Source organism: Calidris pugnax, unplaced genomic scaffold (assembly GCF_001431845.1).
Source record: "Calidris pugnax isolate Ruff unplaced genomic scaffold, ASM143184v1 scaffold147, whole genome shotgun sequence".
NCBI classification, from domain to species: Eukaryota; Metazoa; Chordata; class Aves; order Charadriiformes; family Scolopacidae; genus Calidris; species Calidris pugnax.
Window position 1 is genome coordinate 4,525,776 of NW_015092359.1, and position 25,366 is coordinate 4,551,141.

Consider the following 25,366-nt stretch of genomic DNA (forward strand, 5'->3'; position numbering starts at 1 on the left):
GGGTGTAGCCAGGGGGGGGCGGTCTCTTCTCCCAAGTCACAGGTGATGGGACAAGAGGAAATGGCCTCAAGTTGCCCCAGGGGAGGTTCAGATTGGATATTAGGAAAAAATTTTCCACTGAAATGGTTCTCAAGCCAAGTTCTCAATGGGCTGCCCAGGAAAGTGTTTGAGGCACCATCCCTGGAGGTGTTCAAAAGACGGGTTGACATGGTGCTGGGGGACACGGTTTAGCGATGTTTTGGTTTTTTTTAATCAGAGTTGGGTTGATGGTTGGACTAGATGATCTTGAAGGTCCCTTCCAACCTAAATGATTCTATGATTGTATGATTCAATCTGAGGCTGAAGGGCTGCAGGGTGGCAATGGACTTGGGCTACTCCTGCTGCCTACCTCAAGTTAGTTGGGAGGTAGAGGAGGGGGCTAGGGCATCTCTGGGTGGTTGCTGCAAGGTACCCAGGACCTTCCTGGGGTGGGCTGCTGTCCTCCTTGCCTCTTGGTGTGTTGCAAAGGTCCCTGTGGGTTTGGGGAGCCAGGGAGCAGGCTCCCTGCCTGTGTGCTTCAGCAGTGCCTTCCTCAGAACTTTGGTGACCATTAAGGAAAACAGAGAAGGGACAAACGTTCAGGAGTGTGTTGCCCAGCTCTTTGCCTAGTTAGACACTAAACTGGTGGTGTAAATACATCCAGCTCCCACCTCAGGGCTGAGACCTGCAAGCTAGTTGTGCATCCCCAGGGAGCGCTGGCTCCACAGTGGAGCTGGGGACCATTTGAGGTCCCCTCTGCTTTGAGAAGCCAGAACAGATGTTGGCCAGCTGTGTCCTCTGCCAGAAGATCTCCTCGGGGGGAGTTGGCTCTGCCAGTTTTTGCAGCTAGCTCCTTCTGTTGCACCCTGGTACCCGTGGGCTTTGTTTTCACAGAATCATAGAATGGTTTAGTTTAAAAGGGACCTCAAAGATCATCGAGTTCCAACCCCCCTGCCCTGGGCAGGGACACGTCCCACTAGACCAGGCTACTCAAAGCCCCATCCAGCCTGGCCTTGAACCCCTCCAGGGATGGGGCATCTACAACTTCTCCAAAAGCGTTATTTGTTTCCTGTAAGCCAGCTGTCCCCCTCCACAGCTGGGGCAGTTCTGAAGCCTTCTGCTGGCAGGGAAGAAGAGGATGGTTCACCTTGGGGGAGGAAAGCTGCAGTTTGGGTGGAAGCAAGTCTGCAGAACAACGCTCCTTTGGCCTGGCTGGAAAGTGGGGCTGGGCTACAAGCCACAGAAGCCCCACAGTGCTGCCCTTGCTTTCCAAACCAGGAAACCTTAAACTTGCACAAAGCCCTCTCCCAAATCCCGTTCCCATGCTTCTAATTCCTTGTTTGGTTGCAAACAGCTCTGGGGTTACTCATATCCTCACAACAGCTGTGGTGTCTCAAGAGGTTGCTAACCTAGGCTCTCTTGGGTACAAAGTGAAATGGATCCTTTCCTTTTGCCTTTCAGTCCTCTGTCTGGAGCTCTTTGGGCTCGGTGAGGAGGTACCCAGGAGCTGGGCACTGGGCATGCCTGGGGGTGGACAGCTCAGGGTTGAGGAGAAAATGGATCTCCCATGGGGCTGGGGATGTCTGCCGAGGCTAACCATCGCCTGCTGAGATCTGTGCCACCTTCCTTTCCTCCACAACTGCCCAGTGCCCGGGCAGGCGAGGGGCTGCCGTGCTGTGGCACACGCTGCCACCAGCCAACTTGCCTGTCGCTTCCCCAGCGTGGCTTGTAGGTGAACGAAATGGCTGCGGAGACAGCAGGGGTGAGGGGCCGCGCAGCAGCTGAAGGCTTTGTGGTTGAGGCCGCATTCCCCAGCGATGTCGTTAGGCGAGGAGACAATGATTTTTGGATTGCTTCAAGATGTGGGCAACTTGGCCTGTCGGGCAGGGCAGGAGATGTGCTGCCTGGTCTCCCCAGCTTGCACAGTTGCTCTGTGGCACCCAGAGATGGGGTTGGGCTACTGAAGTGTCCCCCCTGGCGAGCGCTCTGTGGGACTGGCACCGGAGCCTTAGTGATGGATGGAGAAAACCTGGCTTGTGTTTTGGGGGACCGGCTTGTAATGCTGCCCCATGCCCTTGCAGCCTGAAGGAGGAGCTGCAGTCCTAAATACAGCTGATTAAAGATGGCTGATCCCCCCAGGAGTGAGTCCTGCCACGCCACTCGTTTTCTGGCTGTGTCTCCATGATTACAAAAGCCCAGCACCCCATGAGGTCCATGAGGTTCGTTGCCTGGCTATCTCCACGGCACGGCGTGGGAGGACAGTGTCCAGCCCCAGAGGTGAGCACTGAGACACATGGACTGGGCAGTTTGGCTGCCACCTCCTTTCCCAGGAGCCCTACAACATCTCTGTGCCCAGGATGTACCAAACCCAGCGCTGCCCAGGTGGGAAGAGAGATGTGGGATCCCCCCAAAACTTCAGCCCCAATTCCCCAGTGCTAGCCCCCAGCTCGGCTGTGGCTCCCTCGGGTTCTTATTACTCTTTGGATGCGTTTTCTTATAGCTCTGGCTGATGAAAACAAGCCACACCGATGTGTCTCTCTCTTCTAGCTCTGGAGAAGGACCTCAAACCAAAGCCATTCCCAGGCTGCGCTGCCAAATCGCTGCAGTAATGCTGGGGCAGCACTCAAGGGGGTTGGCTACCATGGGGCTGGGTCTCCTTTGTTGGTCGGAGGTGTGGAGAGCCCTTAATTCCCTTGGCAAGCTCATAGCGTTGCAAACTGGCCCTTGCAGAGCTTTGGGCAGCAGTGACTTAACTGCCCCGGGGTTACTCGCAAAGTCTGTCCCGGCTGCAGCTTTGCTGGTTTTATTTGCCAGCCTGAAATGCTCTGCACGTTCTCAGCCCTCTGTGGCTTTTGGAGGAGGCTGCAGCAGCTGAATGCAGCCCGAAGTCCCAAAAAGTGAATTGAGATACACCTGGTAGAAATTCAAGCTGGCGATGCAGGTGTTCGTGTGGATGTTTTTTCCTGGGAAGCTGCTGTTTGCCTCCTTAAATAAATGAAGTAAGTTTTGAGCAGGAGGATACTCTGCTCAAGAGCATGAACGATGCTGTGTTCCTGCCTTCAGATCTTTGCTGTAAGTACAGTCTCAGAGCCAGGGTGTGATCTGAGCCTCCTCTTCTCTCCATCCTCGTGCGTGCTGCTGGTGCCTGTCCCCTCCCTGCAGATGATTTGCTCTGTGGCGTGTGGCAACGAGACCCTGGGGACCTGTAGGTACCAGCGCGACTTCCCTACGCAACTCATTTAACCTTCCATCTATTGCCTCAACGGGAGGGTTGTCCGTTTCAATTAAATATCCTTTGGGTAAAACTCCACTTGGGTGTTTTCAAGTGTGCTGCATTTCAAATATGTTGATCTCATCCGGCTGAAGCTTTTCCTGAAAAGCTTTCCGGAGCCGCAGTTGAAATGGTTTTTAGGCCAAAAACATGTGGTGAGAGGGTTTCTTTTTCTCCCAGCCAGGGGTGGCTTGTGTCACATACATATGCAGAGAGGGGTGGGGTGTTTGCCAGCGCACACATTTGGGATCGCTGCTTGGCGCTGGCTTTGCGGGGCTGTGGCTGGCCCAGCTGTGTCTTCACAATCATAGGGGAGACCTGTGCTTGGGCATCCTTGGGCTGACGTTCCAACAAACGTGGTGTTGCTGGCTATTTCTTGGGGTGGCTCTCGCTAGCCCAGATTGAGCTCACAAACCCCTGGCAGACCCGTGCTGTCGTGGAGGTGTCCCGCCAGACTGAGCAAGGGTCGTCACCTTTACTCCCCACCAGGTGCTGGCAAGAGCTCTCTCATCTGTGTGATGAGTCCATCTGTGGCACCTTGGGTGCTGTTGTCAAACGCAAAACACAAGTTTTTGGCTCTTACTGCATTTTAACACACATTATCCCAGTTTGCTTTGGCGCTTGAGCTCATGAGACATTAATCACAGGGATATCGCTTGAGCTGAACGGGTTGTGTCCATTTCCCTGGGAGGGAAGATAAGGACATAAATAGTTTCTCCTGCTGCCCTGGGGAGCTGGATCCCAGTGTTTCCTGACACCTGGTAAAATCCCTGCTTCCCACGGGGAGCTTCTGCCAAGGCTATATCATGTCCCCTGTTCACAGAGCAGTGTCCTCCTGCCTGGTCATGGGGGATCCTGAGGGAGTAGGATGCATGTGATCAGACCAGGTTGCTCCAAGCCCCATCCAGCCTGGCCTTGAACCCCTCCAGGGATGGGGCAGCCACAGCTTCTCTGGGCAACCTCTTCCAGTGCCTCACCACCCTCACAGCAAAGAATTTCTTTCTAATATCTAATCTAAATCTCCCCTCTTCCAATTTCAAACCGTTACTCCTTGTCCTGTCACTGCACTCCCTGACAAAGAGTCCCTCCCCAGCTCTCCTGGAGCTCCCTTCAGATCTTGGAAGGCTGCTCTAAGGTCTCCCTGGAGCCTTCTCTTCTCCAGCCTGAACAACCCCAGCTCTCTCAGCCTGTCTTCATAGCAGACGTGCTCCATCCCTCTGATCATCTTCGTGGCCCTCTGCGGGACCTGTTCCAACAGGTCCATGTCCTTCCTGTGCTGAGAACTCCAGAGCTGGACACAGAGCTCCAGGTGGGGTCTCAGGAGCGCAGAGCAGAGGGGTAGAATCCCCTCCCTGGCCCTGCTGGCCACACTTCTCTTGATGCAGCCCAGGATGGGGTTGGCTTTATGGGCTGCCAGTGTGCACTGCTGGCTCATGTTGAGCTTCTCATCCACAATCACTCCCAAGTCCTTCTCCTCAGGGCTGCTCTCCAGCCATTCTCTAACCCAGCCTGTATTTGTGCCTGGGATTGCCACATCCCAGGTGCAGGACCTTGCACTTGGCCTGGTTGAACTTCATGCGATTTGCACGAGCCCACTCCTTCAGCCTGTCCAGGTCCCTCTGGATGGCATCCCTTCCCTCCAGCGTGTTGACGAGGTGACCAAGCCACCAGCTCAGAGCTTGGTGTCATTGGCTAACTTGCTGAGGGTACACTCTATCCCACTGTCCATGTCTTAATATCCTACACCTTCGGAGAGAGGTGCCTCATCATTCACTCCAGTACTAACATGACTAGTAGTAGACTCTGAAAAGTTTTGGGATGCTAAGACGCCAAGAGGAGAACTGATCCAGCTCCCTCATGAGCTCTTCTGGTGCACGCTGCCACCTTGCACATGCTTTGTACCATACAGGTATGGTTTGATGGACATGTGCCTTGCTGCCCTGACACCTGTCTGGGGAAAAGGACAGACCCAGCTCCTGTAGGTTCAAACCTGAGTGGATTTGACTGTCCTCTCCCCCTTTGCTCCTGTCTGGCTCTCCCAGCAGTCTGTTTTGGCATGAGCTCAGCTCCTGATAACTCTGGAGCTGTTGTGCTATGGAGTGCGTAGCTGTTTTTGTGTGGGGTTGGGTGGTCATTGCCGTGCTGAATGCTCTTGGTGAGACAGACCTGATGGGCAGGGAGCTAGATGTGTGAACGCTGGGAGAACACATTGTGTCGCCCTGGGGCATGTGTTCATCTTGTGGTTTTCTTGAGACAACTGTCACAGACTAATGGATACCTCCTACCTTTTGGGAAGGTGCATAGTAGCTGATGATGGAAACTTCAGTAGACACGCTGACCCTTGGAGCACAGCATGCTGGTGGGGCTTAGCTCAGTGCAAGACCCAGGAGATAGGACTTTGGACACCATCTCCAGCTCTGTCATTCAGGCCACAGGGCTCAGTCTGTGGCTACTTCTGGTGGCCTTACAGGCTGTGAGTGCAAGCTGACAAACAATGTCCACCCAGGGGCTGTGGGACTTAATCTGGCTGAGGACAGTCCCCTGGGGATGTTGTCTGCACACCAAGGGCCATGTCACAATTGAGTGCTGAAGGTAGAAAGTCAAACTGCAGCGAGGTCCACGTCCTAGACCCTGTGGTATGTTGTTGTGCACTGCTGTTCCCATGAAACCCCAATTCCTTGCTGCCCCTTTCCCAATGGCTTCTTTGGGGTGACTGAAAATAAGAATTGAACCCACAGTCCCACCTTGCAAAGGTTGCCAGCAGGAAGGACCTCTGGGCTCTGGACGACTCTCTTCTCTGCCCCTGTGTCTTTGAGGGAAGAGGCTTCTGTGGTTTTCACAATGGGAGGTTTCACAATGGTTTTCACAATTTGTTGCTCTCTCTGCCTGGACTGTGGGGACAGGAGAGTTAGCAGACACAGCCCGAGGTGCCTTCAAAACACCCCCTTCAGAATAGGATCTCTTACCCTTAGCTCTGGGTGACTGAGACGTCCTGTCAACTCGTGTCCCTCTTACCAGGCTTTTCTACAAACGCCACTCAGGAGGATGTAGCTGAGCCTCCAAAGAGGAGCTGCCTTTCAGCTGGGCTTGGATCCTGTTCGTGTAACGCGTCCAGCCAACCACTTCACCAAACTTTTTTCCTTGCAGTGGGTGGGAACGCACCCCCTTTGACCGCTTTCTGCTTGGCCTTCGGGAGAGGTTGCATCTCGAGATGCTTGAAATCTGCCTGGCTTGGCCTCTTTCCCCGCCGAGCACGATGCTGGGAACAGAGTCCAACAAGCAAACGGCGTGTGCTGAATTGCCCTTTGTCTGCTCTCCTTTCTGCGGCCAGCTGGTAACCGGAGCAGAGCGCCTGCAGGGCTGGCTGCGGCCAGGCGGCCGCCGGATTTAGGAATATGCTGGCGGGGTCCCCCCCCGGCAGCCACAGCAGGCTAGGAATGCCTAGGGAAGAGCTGGCTGCTCGGTCCCTGGAACCCTGAGCTCTCTCGGGTGGGGGTTAGTGCGTGGAGGAGGATTCTTGGGCTTTTCCACCACTGCAGAGAGATGCTTCCAGCCCTCCGGAGCCACCCCGCAGCTGCTGTCAGACCCTGGGGTCAACCATTGCAATTTCTTGCATCTCCCTTATTGCATCTCCCTGATGAGGAAAGGCTGAGAGAGCTGGGGCTCTTCAGCCTGGAGAAGAGAAGGCTGAGGGGAGACCTTATTCATGCTTCCAAGGATCTAAAGGGTGGGTTGAAGGAGGATGGAGCTGGACTCTTTTCAGGGGTTCCCAGTGACAGGACGAGGGGCAACGGGCACAAGCTGGACCATGGGAAGTTCCACTCCAATCTGAGGAAGAACTTGTTTGGGGTGAGGGTGGCAGAGCCCTGGCAGAGGCTGCCCAGGGAGGGTGTGGAGTCCCCTTCTCTGGAGATCTTCAAGCCCCACCTGGATGCTCCTGAGTGATGTGCTCTGGGCAGCCCTGCTTTGGCAGGGGAGTTGGACTGGAGGATCTCTAGAAGGTCCCTTCCAACTCCGACAATTCCGTGATTCCGTGATTCTTGTTTCTGCTTCTACTTGCAAGGGGGATGAGTCCCCAGCACAAGGTTGGGGTGTCATTGCTACATCCTCTCGTGCTGTGCCCCAGCAGCTGCTGTGTTTATTCTCATGGGCAAGCCTTGTTCCAGTCTGGATTTTTTTTTTTCTGGTAATTTCTAAGGATGTGGAGGTGAGACTTGAGACATGGGAGAAGGGGAGAAGCTTTGAGGAAAGCCTAGAAATCTGCTTCTACTTGCAAGGGGGATGAGTCCCCAGCACAAGGTTGGGGTGTCACTGCTACATCCTCTCGTGCTGTGCCCCAGCAGCTGCTGTGTTTATTCTCATGGGCAAGCCTTGTTCCAGGCTGGATTTTTTTTTTTCTGGTAATTTCTAAGGATGTGGAGGTGAGACTTGAGACATGGTCCCAAGGGGAGAAGCTTTGAGGAAAGCCTAGAAAGAGCCTAGGGCTGTTTCTGGGGCAATCTTGGTGAGTGGCTAGGACTTAGGACACATCCTCAAAAAAACACCCAACAGCACAAGGGGAGCCCAAAGAAACATCTGAACTGCCCGTGAAGCTGTTTGCTCTCCAGTGTGTTGGTGGCTGTCTTCCCGAGATACCTCTCTGTTTGGGTTAGAAGTGTGGCACCTGGCAATGGGGTCACCAGAGCCTCCCTCCTGATGCCCTTGGCCCCAGGGGCAGGTGGCTTGTGGCAACCTCGGGCAGTCCTGTTGCAGCGATTGCTGGAGAGACAGCCTCAAAGCGGCTGTGCTGGAATCTGAGCACACATATCTGCCTAAATTCCACCATCAGGCATCATTTTTTGGCAGATGCGCCTTGGGGTATTTTTCACAGAATCACAGAATCTTCTAGGTTGGAAGGGACCTTAAAGATCGTCTTGTCCAACCGTCAACCTAACTTTGACAAAAATAGACACCCACACAACAAACAAAAAGCAACACCATCACTAAACCATACCTCCCAGCACTACATCAACCCGTCTTTTGAACACCTCCAGGGATGGTGCCTCAACCACCTCCCTGGGCAGCCCATTCCAATGGCTGAGAACCCTTTCGGTGAAAAACTTTTTCCTAATATCCAGCCTGAACCTCCCCTGGCGTAACTTGAGGCTGTTTCCTCTCGTCCTGTCGCCTGTGACTTGGGAGAAGAGACCGACCCCCACCTCTCTACACCCTCCTTTCAGGGAGTTGAAGAGAGCAATAAGGTCTCCCCTCAGCCTCCTCTTCTCCAGGCTGAATAACCCCAGCTCCCTCAGCCTCTCCTCATAAGACTTACTCTCCAGACCCCTCACCATCTTTATTGCTCTTCTCTGGACCCGCTCCAGCACCTCGATGTCTTTTTTATGGTAGGGAGCCCAAAACTGGACACAGTAGTCGAGGTGGGGCCTCACCAGTGCTGAACGTGGCGATTTCGCAGCTGTCTGGAGACACCTTGAGAACACTGCGTGCTTGCTTATTCCCTTCTCCCCATCCCGTGCTCTAAAACGTGCCCCTCCCCCCCCTTTTTTTTCTGTCTCTGCAGCTGTGGGGGCTCAGGCCATGATCCACTTCACCAAGGAGCCGTACTCCCAGGATGCCCTGCACGGCCGCGGCGCCATCCTCCGCTGCGAGGTGCAGGAGCCGGCGGACGTGGAGTTCGAGTGGCTGCAGAACGGGCTCCCCGTCCAGGAGACGGAGCAGCGCTTCAAGGAAGGCAGCAACCTCCAGTTCGCCGCCGTCGACCGGCACCGGGATGCCGGGGGCTTCCAGTGCGTGGCCAGGAACGTGGTGACTGGGGAAGAGGCCCGCACGGCCAATGCTTCTTTCAATATCAAGTGTGAGTGTGGGGCGAGGGCAGCCAGGCACTGGTGCTGCCCACCTCGGAGAGGATGAAGCACACTTTTGGGGGGGGGGACGGGGACCTGAGACTGGAAACAGCTTGGCCAGGCTGCCTGCTCATGCGTGTTGGGGTTGGGGGGGTCAGGCAGGGATGAGGCATCACGAATCGTGCAAGCTACCTCTCCAGCTACCACGTCCTTCGTGTCCTCTAGGCCACTCGTATCTTCTGATGTCCCCCAAGGCTGTCAAGAGATGCTTTCTCTTGCTGCCTTCCCCTGTTTGTATATATGAAACGGGGACATTACCGCACCGAGTGTGTCCTGAGCACTGCGCATCCTTTCAGAGCCCCTCTTACCCCTCAGGGAACAGATACACCAGGGCAAAAGTGGGGCATTTGCAGGGTGGGTGTCCCTTTACTCCCTGCTGGCTTGAGGGCTTACGTGTTTCTAAAGGCACTCGTGCCCTGGGTGCTTGCTCTGGTTCTTGCTGAGTCAGCATCTGCCTGGGCTCTCTGTGGGTTTGGTGTTGATCTTAGAATCATAGAATCGCCTGGGCTCTTTGTGGGTTCGGGTTTGGTGTTGATCTTAGAATCATAGAATCATAGAATTGTCCAGGCTGGAAGGGACCTCCAAAGGCCATCTAGTCCGACCTCCCCGCAGTCAGCAGGGACACCCCCAACTAGACCAGGGTGCCCAGGGCCTCGTCGAGCCTCTCCTTGAATATCTCCAGGGATGGGGCCTCAACCACCTCCCTGGGCAACCTGTTCCAGTGCTCCACCACCCTCATAGTAAAGAACTTTCTCCTAATCTCCAATCTAAATCTGTTCCCCTCCAGCTTGAAGCCATTGCCCCTCGTCCTATCGCTACAGGCCTTTGTAAACAGGCTCTCCCCAGCCTTCCTGTAGCCCCCTTTGGGTACTGGAAGGCTGCTATTAGGTCTCCCCAGAGCCTCCTCTTCTCCGGGAGGCTTCATCATCATCTTCTTTGACCCCGCAGGGATTGAGACGGGCAGCGTGGTGCTGAAGCAGCCGGCCAGCGTAGCTGAGATCCAGCCCTCCTCCACAGTGGTGCTGCGGTGTCACATCGACGGCCACCCCCGGTAAGGGTTGCCTCCCGAGGAGTGGGACCCTGCCAAGGGGGGTCGTTCCCCCTCCCCAGCACCTTCGTCCCCCTCCCCTCTCTCTCTGTCTCTCTCTCTCCTCTCTCCTGCGAGGATTCAGTAGAGTCTAGGGAAGGCGAAAAGGCAGGATTGAGCCTGTGGCCGAGCACCGGGGGAGAAGGCAAACGGCTTCCTCCGAGCCGCATAGCGAGGAGCACAGTAAGGACGGGCTGTCACAGTCCGGTCGCTGAGCTGCTTTTGGTTGTGCTGCGGTCACTCTCCGTCGCTTCCCAGTCATGTCCCGTCCACTCGGCTGCATGTCTCATGGCTTCGTGTCTGTGTCGGGGCCAGCAGCGGGGACGAAGAGCCAGGGAAAAGGGGCCATCTCTGGGCTGTCTCCTCCACACACACGTGCTCTCTGGGGAGCCCTGCCGCATGTCCTGCGCCCGGTCACCCTCTGCTCTTGTCTTGCAGCCCCACGTGGCAGTGGTTTCGGGATGGTTCCCCCCTCCCCGACAGCCGCAGCACCTATTCCGTCAGCAACAAGGAGCGAACGCTGACCCTGCAGAGCGCCAGCCCTGACGACAACGGTCTCTACTACTGCTGTGCGCGCAGCGCCGTCGGCTTCGTCTGCAGCCAGAACAACTTCACGCTGAACATCATCGGTGAGTTGGGTCCCGGTTGCTGGGGGCTGGGGACTGGGCTGTTTTACTGCTCTGCTAACAGCCTCCCCGCTGCAGGGGAAGTGTCAGGCTGGTGTGACTTCCTTTCATGGAATCATAGAACGGTCAGAGTTGGAAGGGACCTCAAAGATCATCAAGCTCCAACCCCCCTGCCCTGGGCAGGGACACCTCCCACCACACCAGCTTGCTCCAAGCCCCATCCAGCCTGGCCTTGAACCCCTCCAGGGATGGGGCAGCCACAGCTTCTCTGGGCAACCTCTTCCAGTGTCTCACCACCCTCACAGCAAAGAATTTATCTCTGGTATCTCATCTAAATCTCCCCTCTTCCCATTGCAAACCGTTCCCCCTTGTCCTGTCACTGCACTCCCTGACAAAGAGTCCCTCCCCAGCTCTCCTGGAGCTCCCTTCAGATCTTGGAAGGCTGCTCTAAGGTCTCCCCGGAGCCTTCTCTTCTCCAGGCTGAACAACCCCAACTCTCTCAGCCTGTCTTCATAGCAGAGGTGCTCCAGCCCTCTGAGCATCTTCGTGGCCCTCTCCCGGACTCATTCCAACAGGTCCATGTCCTTCCTGTGCTGAGGACTCCAGAACTGGACACAGAGCTCCAGGTGGGGTCTCACAAGCGCAGAGCAGAGGGGTAGAATCCCTTCTTGGGACTTCTCTTGATGCAGCCCAGGATGGGGTTGGCTTTCTGAGCTGCCAGCGTGCACTGCTGGCTCATGGTGAGCTTCTCACCCATGAGCACTCCCAAGTCCTTCTCAGGGCTGCTCACCAGCCATTCTCCACCCATTCTTTGTCTGAAGCCTCCAGCCACACAAAGCCTCAGGCCTGACACACCCGGCCGGGTTTGAACCCTACCCTGTCTGCAGGTGTTTATTTGCCCATGCATCTCTCTGGAGCAGGTCTGGTTTACCCCAAACCAGGACGGCTGTAGTCTCTGGTACTGGAGCACCAGGGTCCTCCCTCCTTCAACAAGGTTGGGACCCTGGAGGCTGTAGCTTTTCCTAATGCCACCACAGTGCCACATGAGTAGGGTTGGACTTGATGATCTCAAAGGTCCCTTCCAGCCATGAAGATTCTGTGATTCTGAGTGAGAAGCCCTGTTGGCCTTTGGAGACAAGGCTCGGGGCAGGCAGGAGATGTCGACCTTAGAGAGGTATTTGGAACTGGACACGGGAGTTTGCAGTCCAGTGATAGTTTTGATCTGTTTGCTAGGAGCCCAGGGTGCTCGGGGACTTGCTGGAAGCAGAATAGACTTTCCTCAGAGGAGTCCTGGCCTCTGGCTGCGTAACTCCAGCCGTGCTGCCATGTCTGCCTCCTTCGGGCTCGCAGCGTGCGCCCGGCTCTTTTTTTGATCTTTTTTTGAGTTTTCCCCCAGAGCACTGGTGAATTGGACACCACACAAGCCGCTCTGCTCTTCTTACCCTCCTGTGGTCTCTGGCATTTCAGACGAGAGCTTTCCTCAGGCGGTGATCGTCCCGCAGGACCTCATCGTGACCAAGAACGAAGAGGCCATGTTTGACTGCCAGTTTGCAGCCGTGCCCCCTCCCACCCAGGAGTGGCTATTTGAAGACAGCCCCGTCACCAACAGATCCAAGTAATAGGGACCCCAGTGATATGGGCAGGGCTGGGCGGAGAGGGAGCACCACGTGCACCAGAAGCAACAGAGGGAGGCCAAACCCTGGCTGTGCCTGAGGGCAAGCACTAAACATCAGGCTGGCCGTTGGGATTAGTTTCTCAGCTTGGCTGGTTTGGGTTTAGCAGGGTGTTGGTACTTTGCACAGCCTTTATCTGCATAGGATGCAGGAAGCAGTTTGTCCTCGAATGAGTCTGGGGGGGGCTGCCAGTCCTAGACACCCACGTGTGATGATCCTTAGAGTTGGGGATATCTCCCAGCCCCAGATGTCTGCGTATGGCAATTTCATGGTGTCCCCAGACACCCACTTAGGATGATTTCCAGAGTCAGGGACACGTCCCAGTACCAGGTGCCCACAGATGGTGATCCCCAGACTCGGGGACACCTCCCAGCCCCCAACATCTGCACAGCCATCACTGTGCATGCGATCACGTGGCTGTCTGGCACCTCCAGATGCCAGTGCGTGGTGTTCCCCAGAGCCAGGAATGTTTCTGGGCCCCAGACACCTATGCATGTGGCAATCTCCAGGGCTGGGGACACTTCCCAGCACAGGCTGCCCATGGAATTGTGATCCTGGAGCCCAGGATGCCAACCTGTGCAAGGCAGGCGGTGCTGTCTGGGTGCCAGATGCCCAGTGGTCTGGCAGCTCCTGGGCGCCACCTTGTGCCACCTACCCCCTTTCCTGGCTGTGCCAGCTTTCAGAAGCTGGCCCGGTTTGGTGATGCATCTTTTTGGTGGCAACTAGCTCTTCTCCAAGAAGGAGATTTCTATTAGCTCATTTCCTCCATGAAGCGTATGTCCCACCATGGTCCTTGTTTGTGTGTGCTGCTCCCCCTGCACTGGGAAGCTTTGGCTCCACACAAAGCCTCCCTCTATGGTTCCGTGGGCTCGTGTAGGACATCGTGGGGCTGTGGCTCTGGTCTCCATGTCCTGCAGAGATGGTCACTGAGCCTTGCCTCTCCCCACGTGCCCAGGACCACCGTGTTCGCCAACGGCTCCCTGCTGATCACCCAGGTGAGAGCTCGCAGCACCGGTGTCTATAAGTGCGTTGGACACGGGCAGAGGGGGAAAACTCTTGTCCTGAAGGCGACTCTGCGGCTTGCAGGTGAGGTCCTGGGGCTGGTGGCAGGGTGGGCAGTGGGTTCCAGAGTTGTGGTGTCACTGGAGCTACGTGACAATATAGTGATGGGTCAGTAGACAGAGAACTGCTTGGTTTGTCTGTGGAATGGTCCATCCTTGCTGCCTAGATGAGGGGAGCACACGTAGCTTGTGTGCTCTCTCCCTTGACTGATGCCTCCCGTGGGGATGATGATGCTGGTGGGTTGACTTACACCACTCCTGCCTTGTTTGAGCCCTGCTGTCTATTGCTCCTCTCAGAGATCGAAGAAATGGCACCCTTCTCCCCGAAGGTGTTGACAGCGAACCAGGGGCACCGTGTGGCCTGCCCTGCCCCGCGAGGTGTCCCCACGCCCCAGGTCTGGTGGGAGAGAAACCAGGAACGAGTTCCCACTGCTGGCCGGGTGCACCAAGAGGGAGAACATCTCGTTTTCACCAGTATAACCGAGATGGATGCAGGGACCTACACGTGCCACGCTGCCAACAAGGCTGGAGAGAAGAAGCAGGAGCTGAGCATCACTGTGGCTAGTAGGCAGCTTTCCAAGAAGGGCTGGGGGCAGAGGAAAGGGGCCGGATAAGGGGGTTGGGGTGAGGTGGGGGTGGGATGGAACATCACCTCGACTGGTACAGAGAAGCACATCTCTCATGGTTGGGCTACAGGGCCCCGTGGCTGGCTGCCCACTGCCTGGCTGGGCTGCACTGGTGGTGGCCGGAGGAGGGGTGAGCCACCATCCGTAACCCCCTTGCCTCTGTGCCCAGCGGTACCCAAGTGGGTGGAGATGCCCAAGGACAGCCAGCTGGAGGAGAGCAAGCCAGGATACCTGCACTGCCTCAGCAAGGCCTCCCTGAAACCCACCGTCACCTGGTACCGCAACGGCGTCTCCATCTCTGAGGTAAGGCAATGGGGCAAGCCCCTGCCCCTCATGGCCGCTTCTGCTGGCCACCTGCTCAGCTCCTTGCTCTGCTGCTGCTCTTCCTTGCCTTGCACTTAGGCCAAGCAGCCCTGTCCCCCCAGTTCAGGCCGTGTTCCTACTGGTGTACGGGTGCGCGACTGGCTGCCTCTAGCCACCTGGCTGCCAGCCAGCCCTATGCTTTTGGGGGCAGTGACAAGAGAGGTGTCCCTCCGAGAGATGTCACTGCAGCTGGTCTCAGTCCTCCCTGTGGGTCCTCAAGCAGGGCTGTGTCTATCTGAGGCGTGATGTGGGCGCCTGGAGCGTCAGGAGTGCTACAGACGAGGTCTGAGCCCAGGGCACTGGTGACAGTGTTATTTCTGTCCCCCTCCCTCCCTCCCTCCCTCTGGGCAGGACTCGCGGTTCGAGATCTCCGAGAATGGGACACTGCGCATCAACAACGTGGAGGTATATGATGGGACCATGTACAAGTGCGTGAGCAGCACGCCGGCGGGCAGCATCGAGGGATACGCGCGGGTGCACGTGCTAGGTATGCTGACAAGCACCCCACACCCTCCCCTTCTGGGGATCTCTTTTCCCTGGCAGGGTGCAGGCATGGTACCCCCAGCTCCAGTGCCTCCAGCGGGCTCGGGGAAGAGGGGGGGGACCCTAACAGCACATCTGTCTCTTGCAGAGAAGCTGAAGTTCACCCCCCCGCCCCAGCCACTGCAGTGCATGGAGTTTGATAAGGAGGTTACGGTGTCCTGCTCAGCCACTGGCCGGGAAAAGCCCACCATCCAGTGGACTAAAACAGGTAAAAGGGGGGGGTCTTGGATGCTGTAGGTCTGTTTCTGGCCTTGGGGACCCATGAACTTTGGGTTGGCCCACCTCCAACATGGGGGAAGCAGCAGAAGGTACCACGGTGGCAAAGTGCATCGTGCATGACCGCTGCATCCCTCTTCTCACCCCCTCGCAGACGGGAGCAGCCTGCCATCCCACGTCAGCCACAACGCCGGCATCTTGTCCTTCCACAAGGTGAGCAGGAGCGACTCGGGGAACTACACCTGCATCGCCTCCAACACCCCGCAGGGCGAGATCCGTGCCACCGTGCAGCTTGTGGTAGCAGGTGGGTCTCCTGCTGGGCTGGCCTTGCAGTGGGGTCCCAGCTGGCATGCCCCTGCAGAGAGAGCAAGGTCTGGCCTGACCCAGAGCTCTTCCCCGTGGTGCTTGAGTGTCTGCTTTGTCAGTGCTTTGGGTACAGCCCAAGAGGGCATGTGCTGCTGTGCCAGTGCTGGGACCCCGTTGGGAGCTCAGCGTGGTTCCCAGGAGCTGACAGCCTTCGTGTCGGCCTCTCTGCCTTCAGTTTACGTCACCTTCAAGCTAGAGCCAGAGCCCACGACGGTGTACCAGGGGCACACGGCCATGTTCCAGTGCCAGGCAGAGGGGGACCCCGTGCCGCACATCCAGTGGAAAGGGAAGGACAAGATTTTGGATCCCGGCAAGCTCCTGCCCAGGTACGCAGCCTCCGTTCCAAACTGAAACGTGGTGCAGCGTGGTGCTCCCCATGCCTACCCAGCGTGCAGGTGCCAGTGGTGCAGTCTAGGGTTCCCAGTTTGGTGGGTGCAGAATCATAGAATGGTCAGAGTTGGAAGGGATCTTAAAGATCATCCAGCTCCAACTGCCCTGCCCTGGGCAGGGACCCCTCCCCCCAGCCCAGGTTGCTCCAAGCCCCATCCAGCCTGGCCTTGAACCCCTCCAGGGATGGGGCAGCCACAGCTTCTCTGGGCAACCTCTTCCAGTGCCTCACCCCCCTCACAGCAAAGAATTTCTCTCTGGGATCTCATCTAAATCTCCCCTCTTCCAATTTCAAACCGTTCGCCCTTGTCCTGTCACTGCACTCCCTGACAAAGAGTCCCTCCCCAGCTCTCCTGGAGCTCCCTTCAGATCTTGGAAGGCTGCTCCAAGGTCTCCCTGGAGCCTTCTCTTCTCCAGGCTGAACACCCCCAGCTCTCTCAGCCTGTCTTCACAGCAGAGGTGCTCCAGCCCTCTGATCATCTCCGTGGCCAGTTGTCCAGTGTCCCAGCACCTAGACTGTCCTGGCCCCGGGGTTACCCTTTCTGCCACCCAAGCCCACCAAGTTGCGGTGGAGCCACAACCATATGTTCTTGAGCATTGCACAGCCTGAGATTTCAAGATGACTGCGCTGGGGACATGGGGCTGAGGCATCCTGGGGAGATGGGGCTGCAGGTGCCCCAAGCCTGCCCCCGCCCTCCCATGCTTGCAAAGGGCTCTGTGTGTGTGGTTTCAGGATTCAGATCATGCCCAACGGCTCCCTGGTGATTTACGATGTCACCACCGAGGACTCTGGCAAATACACCTGTATCGCCGGCAACAGCTGCAACATCAAGCACCGCGAGGCCTTCCTATACGTCGTAGGTAAGGGAGGTGCCCAGCATCGGGACGTGGCCTTCTGGTATCCCTGGCAACTCTAGAATTCCCTGCTTCTGGCCCCACCAGTGGGTGCTGCGTCTCAGGTCGTGCCTTCCAGGGACTCCAGCCGCATCCCTGCTGTGCCCAGCGTTCTGTGGCTGGACGAGGAGGTGGCCACACCAGCAGGGGCTGGGGGTGCTTCTCTCTCTCATTCCTTCCGCACGCTTCTGAGCACACCCTGGGCTGCATCAATAGAAGTGTTGCCAGGAGGTCCAGAGAGGGGATTCTGCCACTTTACTCTGCTCTGGTGAGACCTCACCTGGAGGATTGTGTGCAGGTCTGGCGGCCTAAGTATAAGAAGGACATGGACCTGATGGAGCGGGTCCAGAGGAGGGCCACGAGGATGATCAGGGGGATGGAGCCCCTCTGCTACAAGGACAGGCTGAGGGAGCTGGGGGTGTTCAGCCTGGAGAAGAGGAGGCTCCGGGAAGACCTAATAGCGCCCTTCAAGTACCTGAAGCGAGCCTACAGGAAGGTTGGGGAGAGCCTGTTTCCAAAGGCCTGTAGTGACAGGACGAGGGGCAATGGCTTCAAGCTGGAGGGGAACAGATTTAGATTGGAGATTAGGAGAAAGTTCTTCCCTGTGAGGGTGGTGGAGCACTGGAACAGGTTGTCCAGGGAGGTGGTTGAGATATTCAAGGAGAGGCTCGACGAGGCCCTGGGCAACCTGGTCTAGTTGGGGGTGTCCCTGCTGACTGCGGGGGGGTCGGACTAGATGACCTTTGGAGGTCCCTTCCAGCCTGGGCAATTCTATGATTCTATGAAATCCCTCCTGCCCCCTCATGAGTTTGATGCTCTCTGCCCCACAGACAAGCCAGCAGTAGAAGAGGACGAGGGACCTGGCAACCACACACCCTACAAGATGATCCAGACCATCGGGCTTTCCGTGGGGGCAGCTGTTGCCTACATTATTATCGTGCTGGGTCTGATGTTCTACTGTAAGAAGCGGAGAAAAGCCAAGAGGCTGAAGAAGCACCCGGAGGGCGAGGAGCCTGAAATGGAGTGTCTGAATGGTGAGGCTGGCACCCCTGGGGGTGGGGGCTTCACTGCCAGCACCTTACCCCTGGGCTGGAGAGGCTGAAGGGCAGGGAGCTCCCAGGGAACGGGGAACGCCTTACCCTTGGAGTGTCTTACTCTTGGTTTTGGCTGTGGCTGGTGGCAGAGACCTGCTGCCAGGTGAGAAATAGGCAAGTTAGCGTGAAACCTCCATCCCAGCCCCACGTTGTGGCCACCTCTGTCTGCTGAGCTGTGTATCACTCCTGCTTTCCAGCGGGATGCCATGCACGTGGCATCACATAACACCCTTTGCCAAGGGGAGGGGAATATCCCTATTGCCATGTAATGAAATAGTAGGACTCTGCCGGCTTGTTCAAATCACAGTTGAGCAGCTCCTGGTGCCGGAGGGAAGAGTTTTCACTGAACTGCCCTGAACTCTGCTGTGAGCTCACCCTGTTATCTCTGATACCCATTTAAGATGTGAGCATCTGCAGTATTCTCCAACAAGGATTTCTGGAGCATAACAGGTTGCCTGAAAACTCTGTCATTGCTTTTCAAGCTTGTCACCTACCAGCTCTGCGCTGGAACACGTAGCTCTTCTGTATGTCTGATTGTTGCTGCAGGTGCCTTTTCTGGTTGCTCTATCACCTTTCTGAAACGAGGAGCCCCAGACAGGACTTGGTGTGTCCAGCTTTGCGGGGTGATACAGCTGTGTTGTGTCCTGCTACCAGCTGTGCCAGTGGATTCACTCCCCTGTCCACAGAACTAGCTCTGGAGAAGGAGCAGGCAGCTCAGGGCTGAGCCCACCCCTGTAGGTCAGACATCAGGGTTACTTTCCCCAGCCATCGTGTTGTATCTCTGGCTGCACCTCCCAGTGCTCGGTGTCCCTCTGCAGCTGGCCACAGCTGGCCTGTACCTTTGCTGCTAGCCGGAGAAGGAGCAGGCAGCTCAGGGCTGAGCCCACCCCTGTAGGTCAGACATCGGGGTTACTTTCCCCAGCCATCGTGTTGTATCTCTGGCTGCACCTCCCAGTGCTCGGTGTCCCTCTGCAGCTGGCCACAGCTGGCCTGTACCTTTGCTGCTAGCCAAATTGGTGGCTTTGGCAAACAGTTGCCAGCAGCACCCCTTCCATGTGGGCAGCATGTTGCACTACCCTAGTTCCTACCTTCTGTGTGTCCACTGGAGGCTGTTCCATCCTGTCCTGTGGCAGCTGAACTGCTTTTTAACAGCTGTTTCCGTGAGACCCTGGAGAAGCCCTGCAAACTGGGTCTCCATTGTGCATGAGCTATATGACTCCTTCATATAGCTCCTCCTGAACCCAAGACACCTCTGGGGCATCGTTTTCATTTCCAAAAGCTGTTTCAGCTCTTTCTCCTAATGTCGTGGTTGTTCTTGCATCGCTGATACCGGTGAGGACTTGTAAGCGACGGGATGCAGTTGAGTTTGCTGCCTTTATAATTCCCTGTGTGTCTCCCCACGCCACTGTAAACGCAGACGTCGTGCTTCTCCCTCTCGGCTCTCCAGCATGCAGCCACGTCCTGATCATGGCAGGGTTGCTGTGAGGTGCTGCAAGACATCACTGCTCGGTTTGTCTCCCATGTTTCCTCTTGTGTTGGTACTTTGAACAGAGCCAGAAGAGAAGTCTGGCTGGGAGCAGGGATGCAGGAGACCCCCGGCAGCTTTGTGCTCTGCTGCTGTCACCGCTGGGAGCTCTTCCCTGTGGACAAGTTGGAGGCAGCTCACTTGTGCCAACAGGCTCATCCTCTTCCTGGGAAAGGATTTATTTTATTTTTCCTTTTGAGGTGGTCTCAGATTTTTATTTTGGCCTATCTTTACTATATTTTTCTTTTTATCCTGCCAGAGTTTGCCTCTTCCTATCCCCTTCATTTGGAACCAGTTTAGCTGTCAGAGAGATGCATCCTCACTGCTGCAAGCAGACCCAGCTGCCCAGATGCCTGCGTTCCTTTTTGGTACTTCAATAGCCTCTCTGGAGAAGTGGTTTGTGTTTGCTGGCAGCTCCAGTGGTCCCCCTGGACCTCCTTCACCATGGTCTTCAAAGATTTGGCTCTTTTCCTCCTTTTGATGGGCTCCCTCTTTAGCTGGGTGACCTGAAGTATCTCAGCACCTACCTGATGACAAGTACTCCCTGGCTGACCACCAGCCCTCAGGATCCAGGCAGATTTGACCTTCCTGTGGATTTGCAGTGGATCCTTCCTATGGATTTCCTATGGATCAATGCACTCCTAACAAGCCAGTCACCTCCCAAGGTCACGTCCTTGGTGTGCCACATCCTCTGTAAGAAGGGTGCTTGTTCTCAGTGTCCCTCCTGTCTGACCGTGCTGCTTTGTTTGGGTGAACACAAACATTTTAGGAGGTTAATGGCCGTGGGGAATGAGGGGAACATTTCATTTCGGTGTGGGCGTGTGCTAATTTCTCCAGGGCAGCATGGCCATGTCTCTTTTTCTCCAGGAGATGCTGAGGTGTTGGCAGGCAGGTGGGCAGAGCAAGCAGCTCCTCTACACCTGGTTCCCCTCTGGACTGCTGGATACGTAAATCAAAACCAAGTTTTTCATTTTTGCCTTCTCTTGGTTCTTGACTCTCTCTTCAGAGCTCTGTGAAACGTGGCAGTGCCTGCTCTCAGAAGTGTCTGCCGTGGCTGCCTGCTGGTGCTGTCTCTCAGTGGCAGCGTCCTCGCTCTGCAGCCTTCGGTATTTTCTTGGCACAGTTGCAGCGGTCGTCTTGTATCATCCCCTTGGCTTCAAGCTTGTAGTCTTGAGAAGCTATCAGTCATGAGTGCAGACAGCACAGGGTCAAACAGTCTCGCTAATAATTAGCATAAAACCAGGGAGAGTGTAAGTAGCTACTACTGAGCTTTGATCTAAAGGGTAGACGGTGTTTATTCACCACGGTCTTCTGCAGATGCTACTCCAGCGTGTGAGAGAGGGTAGCTGTCAGTAGCCGTGGCTTTTAAGTCGTCTTAAGATTTAATATCTCAGACTTCACAGCTCCAAGCCTACCTGTTACAAAGCCACGGTCCCTGTCGCCGTGGCCAGACCTGCTCAGGATGGGCTGGTGGGCTGGTTCCTCCTTTGTAATCCTGCGTTGCAAGCGTGCACGTACACATGCTGCTGTACAATCCACCCCGTGACGGAAATTCTGGGCGGTGGGATTCCTGGTGGAGTCACCTCGTGTTGGGTCAAGCCTTAATTTTGTGATTAAGTCCTTTTGTGTGGCGGGGTGCTGCCTTAATGCTTGCTCCTAGACTAGCTGGACTGGAGTAATGCCGGGTGGTGCTGCACATACGTTAGCTCGGTGCTTGTGCCCCGCTATACGTTCCAACTCCTGCCTTCAGCTTATGGAAAGTACTGCTTCCTGCTGCCAAGTCTCATCCAAGCAGTAAATGCGTTTAAAATCAGGGTTTGCTGTCTATACAGCTGTCTATACACTCGTTTCTCCCACAGGCTGCCTGTAAAATGCAGGGTTCTCTGCTTTCTCAAGGCAGTAATGTTTTGTCCTATTCGCTGGCTTCTGGAGAAATTTCTGGTGGAGTTCCTGAGCAGAAAGCTTGCTGGGGTTGATTGCAGGGGACGGTGCTTCCCAGCACTGCTGTAACCCAGGCAGTAAAGGAAACTGGTCAGGTCTGACAGGTTCAGGATTACCAAGGGCATGAGCGTTGCTTGCTGCCCGGCTGGGAAGCGGGGTCAGGCTTCCAGGTGGTGCTGGATGGACTTGAGAGTCTCTTGGGCGTCGAGAGACTCTGGTTATAGCAAGCGGGGTCCTCTCTGCTCTGCCCCTGCCTCCCACATCCCGCTGCTGTCCTGCAGAGTTCCGTCAATGGTAGTTTGGGTGTAGCCACCCCTTTGGGATGTCTGAGTGGTATAGGATGGACAAGGCCAGATGGGGCTGGTTGGCTCTGGGACCAAAGCCATGGCTCAGCATCTGATTTCAAGGGTGGCTGCAGGGCTGGCAGAGATGAGGCCAGGCATGAGCCCAGAGGGAACGACTGCGTAGAGGCCACTGTGTTTCCTGCGGCTGGACATCAAGCCGGGGTTCTTGGAGCCAGTTGTGGGTGCTTGGAGTGTCAGCCACGGAAGGGGGCCGATCCCCAGCGTGACATTGTCCAGGCAGCCCAACAGGATGCTGAAGGCGTTTGTCCTTCCCTTGCAGGTGGTGCTTTGCTGCAGAACGGGCAGATGACGGCAGAGATCCAAGAAGAAGTGGCCTTGACCAACCTGGGCAGCAGCTCTGGGGCCAGCAAGCGGCACAGCGCTGCTGACAAGATGCACTTTCCACGTTCCAACCTGCAGACAATCACGACCCTGGGTACGCTCTGACCCCACTCCAGCAGGAAACCTGTGGCTGAAAACCCAGCACGTCCTAGGCTGGAAAACTGGATGTCTTGGGGTAGGGAGGGCCCTGCAGCCACGGGGCTGTCAAATCCACGTGCTGTCCTAATGTGTGCTTCCTCTCTTCCCACGTGTTTCCAGGCAGGGGGGAGTTTGGTGAAGTGTTCCTGGCCAAGGCCAAAGGCGCAGAGGATGGTGAGGGTGAAGCCCTGGTCCTGGTGAAGAGCCTGCAGACGAGGGATGAGCAGCTGCAGCTGGACTTCCGTCGAGAGGCGGAGATGTTTGGCAAGCTGAACCACTCCAACGTGGTGCGGCTTCTGGGGCTGTGCCGCGAGGCAGAGCCACACTACATGGTCCTGGAGTATGTGGACTTGGTAAGGGCCCTGCCAGCAGTGAGGAGGAGGAGGAGGAGGAGGAGGAGGAGGAGGAGGAGGAGGAGGAGGAGGAGGAGGAGGAGGAGGAGGAGGAGGAGGAGGAGGAGGAGGAGGAGGAGGAGGAGGAGGAGGAGGAGGAGGAGGAGGAGGAGGAGGAGGAGGAGGAGGAGGAGGAGGAGGAGGGGTGGACAATGGGCAGGGGGCCTGCAAGTGTGTTGTGGTCCAGTCTGGTAGCACAGGGCAAGCGAGGTATAGGGACACCAGGCTGAGCTTACCTGGTTCCTAACATGCGGAGCAGTCTGGAGGGGAATCGAGGGTTTCCTACAAGACCTAGAGGTGACTTGGGTGTCTTCCACATCCTCCTGATTAGTGGTTTATGTCCAGGACTCGGCTGAGTAAGTGAAACTGTGGGACTCGATACTGCGGAGTGGCCGCCAATGCTAAGGGCTGCTATGGGGAGTCTGGAGTTCATGGGAGAGAAATCAATTTGGGGCATGAAAAACCTCCTGGAAACATCAGGCCTGCTCACCCTGATCTTAGCCAGTTGAGGCCCAGAAGTGAGATACTGGCTTGCCCTACAGGGCAGGGACCAGGAGGATGGGCAAGGACTATGTCCCAGGAGATAAGGATCCGTGGGGCTCCCAGTGAGCCTGCCCAGGTCCCCAGGCACTGCAGGGACCGAAGTGCCTGGCAGCGTGGAGAGGTGCTGCCTCTGAGTTGCTGTCTGTCTCCCAGGGGGACCTGAAGCAGTTCCTGAGGATCTCCAAGAGCAAAGATGAGTCTCTGAAGCCGCAGCCCCTCACTACCAAACATAAGGTGATAGTGCAGCTTTGGAAGTGCCGTGGGGCTGGGGACCCTGAGGAGGGCAGCCAGTACTGACATCTCTCTGGGGTCAGGTGTCTCTCTGCACACAGGTGGCCCTGGGCATGGAGCATCTCTCCAACGGCAGGTTTGTGCACCGGGACTTGGCAGCCAGGAACTGCCTGGTCAGTGCCCAGCGGCAGGTCAAGGTCTCATCCCTGAGCCTCAGCAAGGACGTGTACAACAGGTCAACTGGGAGCCTGGCAGGGGGAATGGGAGGGGATGGGGATGGGGATGGCACCAGTCTCATTGCCTTCCTGTCTTGCCTGCAGTGAGTACTACCACTTCCGCCAGGCCTGGATCCCGCTGCGCTGGATGCCACCTGAAGCTGTGCTGGAGGACGAGTTCTCCACTAAGTCAGACGTGTGGTCCTTTGGGGTGCTCATGTGGGAGGTCTTCACACATGGGGAGATGCCCTACACTCCACTGGCAGATGATGAGGTCCTAGCAGGTATGTGGAGTACCTTGTGCTGTCCCTGGCGTTGTAGCCTGTTTCCTTTTCTTGTGGTAGAGGGGGCCAGCTAGGCTGTGTGATGTTCCAGACACCAGTATAGGTTAGGGATGGACCTGCTGGAAAGCACTTCTGAGGAGAAGGATCTGGGGGTCCTGGTGGAGAGTAAACTATCCATGAGCCAGCAATGTGCCCTTGTGGCCAAGAGGGCCAATGGGATCCTGGGCTGCAGAGGGAAGAGTGTGGCCAGGAGGTGGAGGGAGGTCATTCTCCCCCTCTGCTCTGCACTGGGGAGGCCACAACTGGAATCCTGCATCCAGTTCTGGGCTCCCCAGTTCAAGAGAGACAGGGAACTACTGGAGAGAGTCCAGCGTAGGGCAACAAAGATGCTGGAGGGATTGGAGCATCTCCCTGATGAGGAAAGGCTGAGAGAGCTGGGGCTCTTGAGCCTGGAGAAGAGAAGGCTGAGGGGAGACCTTATTCATGCTGACAAGGATCTAAAGGGTGGGTTGAAGGAGGATGGAGCCGGACTCTTTCCAGTGGTTCCCAGTGACAGGACGAGGGGCAACGGGCACAAGCTGGACCATGGGAAGTTCCACTCCAATCTGAGGAAGAACTTGTTTGGGGTGAGGGTGGCAGAGCCCTGGCAGAGGCTGCCCAGGGAGGGTGTGGAGTCCCCTTCTCTGGAGATCTTCAAGCCCCACCTGGATGCTCCTGAGTGATGTGCTCTGGGCAGCCCTGCTTCGGCAGGGGAGTTGGACTGGATGATCTCTAGAAGGTCCCTTCCAACTCAGACAATTCCGTGATTCCTCTTGACACTCTGCTGCTCTGGCTTGGGGAGGCTGTTCCAGCTCACGTGGAGAGATGCTGCCCTCCTTGCGCCCCACGGAGGGGATCACGCCTCTTCTCACCATCCCTTTGGGCTTTGCTTTCTTTCCCCCCAGGTCTGCAGTCAGGCAAGACAAAGCTCCCTCAGCCCGAGGGCTGTCCATCCCGCCTCGCCAAGCTGATGCAGCGCTGCTGGGCCCCCAGCCCTAAGGATCGACCCTCCTTCAGCGAGCTCGCCACCGCCCTCGGGGACAGCCCGGCCGACAGCAAAGCCTGAGCATCCCAGCCCTTGCTGGGGAAGGACGCGGCAGGGTGGGTGGACAGGGGTCTGTGGGTGCCTGGGGAGCCCCCCCGGCACCCCCGCGGCCCCTTGCCGAGCCCGACCTCCCCGCGCCAGCCAGCGAGCAGCTCGGCACCAGCAGCTGCTGGACTCAAAGCACAAGCCAGCGTACCCCACC

At 56.6% G+C, this 25,366-nt stretch overlaps 1 protein-coding gene across 1 annotated transcript in view; it reads left to right on the forward strand.

Annotated features, from left to right (window-relative positions):
* PTK7 (protein tyrosine kinase 7 (inactive)) overlaps positions 1 to 25,359 on the forward strand; it is a 45,446-nt gene extending 20,087 nt beyond the window's left edge. Inside the window, exons 2-20 of the mRNA XM_014962516.1 lie at positions 8,847 to 9,140; positions 10,138 to 10,240; positions 10,715 to 10,905; positions 12,370 to 12,517; positions 13,531 to 13,661; positions 13,934 to 14,200; positions 14,432 to 14,565; positions 14,977 to 15,112; positions 15,257 to 15,376; positions 15,539 to 15,688; positions 15,926 to 16,076; positions 16,871 to 16,998; positions 17,862 to 18,065; positions 22,216 to 22,371; positions 22,536 to 22,768; positions 23,504 to 23,584; positions 23,665 to 23,816; positions 23,902 to 24,080; positions 25,025 to 25,359. Coding sequence (XP_014818002.1) covers positions 8,847 to 9,140; positions 10,138 to 10,240; positions 10,715 to 10,905; positions 12,370 to 12,517; positions 13,531 to 13,661; positions 13,934 to 14,200; positions 14,432 to 14,565; positions 14,977 to 15,112; positions 15,257 to 15,376; positions 15,539 to 15,688; positions 15,926 to 16,076; positions 16,871 to 16,998; positions 17,862 to 18,065; positions 22,216 to 22,371; positions 22,536 to 22,768; positions 23,504 to 23,584; positions 23,665 to 23,816; positions 23,902 to 24,080; positions 25,025 to 25,185 — 3,119 coding nt within the window. The 3' untranslated portion in view covers positions 25,186 to 25,359. The remainder of the gene's footprint in view (positions 1 to 8,846; positions 9,141 to 10,137; positions 10,241 to 10,714; positions 10,906 to 12,369; positions 12,518 to 13,530; positions 13,662 to 13,933; positions 14,201 to 14,431; positions 14,566 to 14,976; positions 15,113 to 15,256; positions 15,377 to 15,538; positions 15,689 to 15,925; positions 16,077 to 16,870; positions 16,999 to 17,861; positions 18,066 to 22,215; positions 22,372 to 22,535; positions 22,769 to 23,503; positions 23,585 to 23,664; positions 23,817 to 23,901; positions 24,081 to 25,024) is intronic.
* Positions 25,360 to 25,366: the final 7 nt, after the last annotated feature.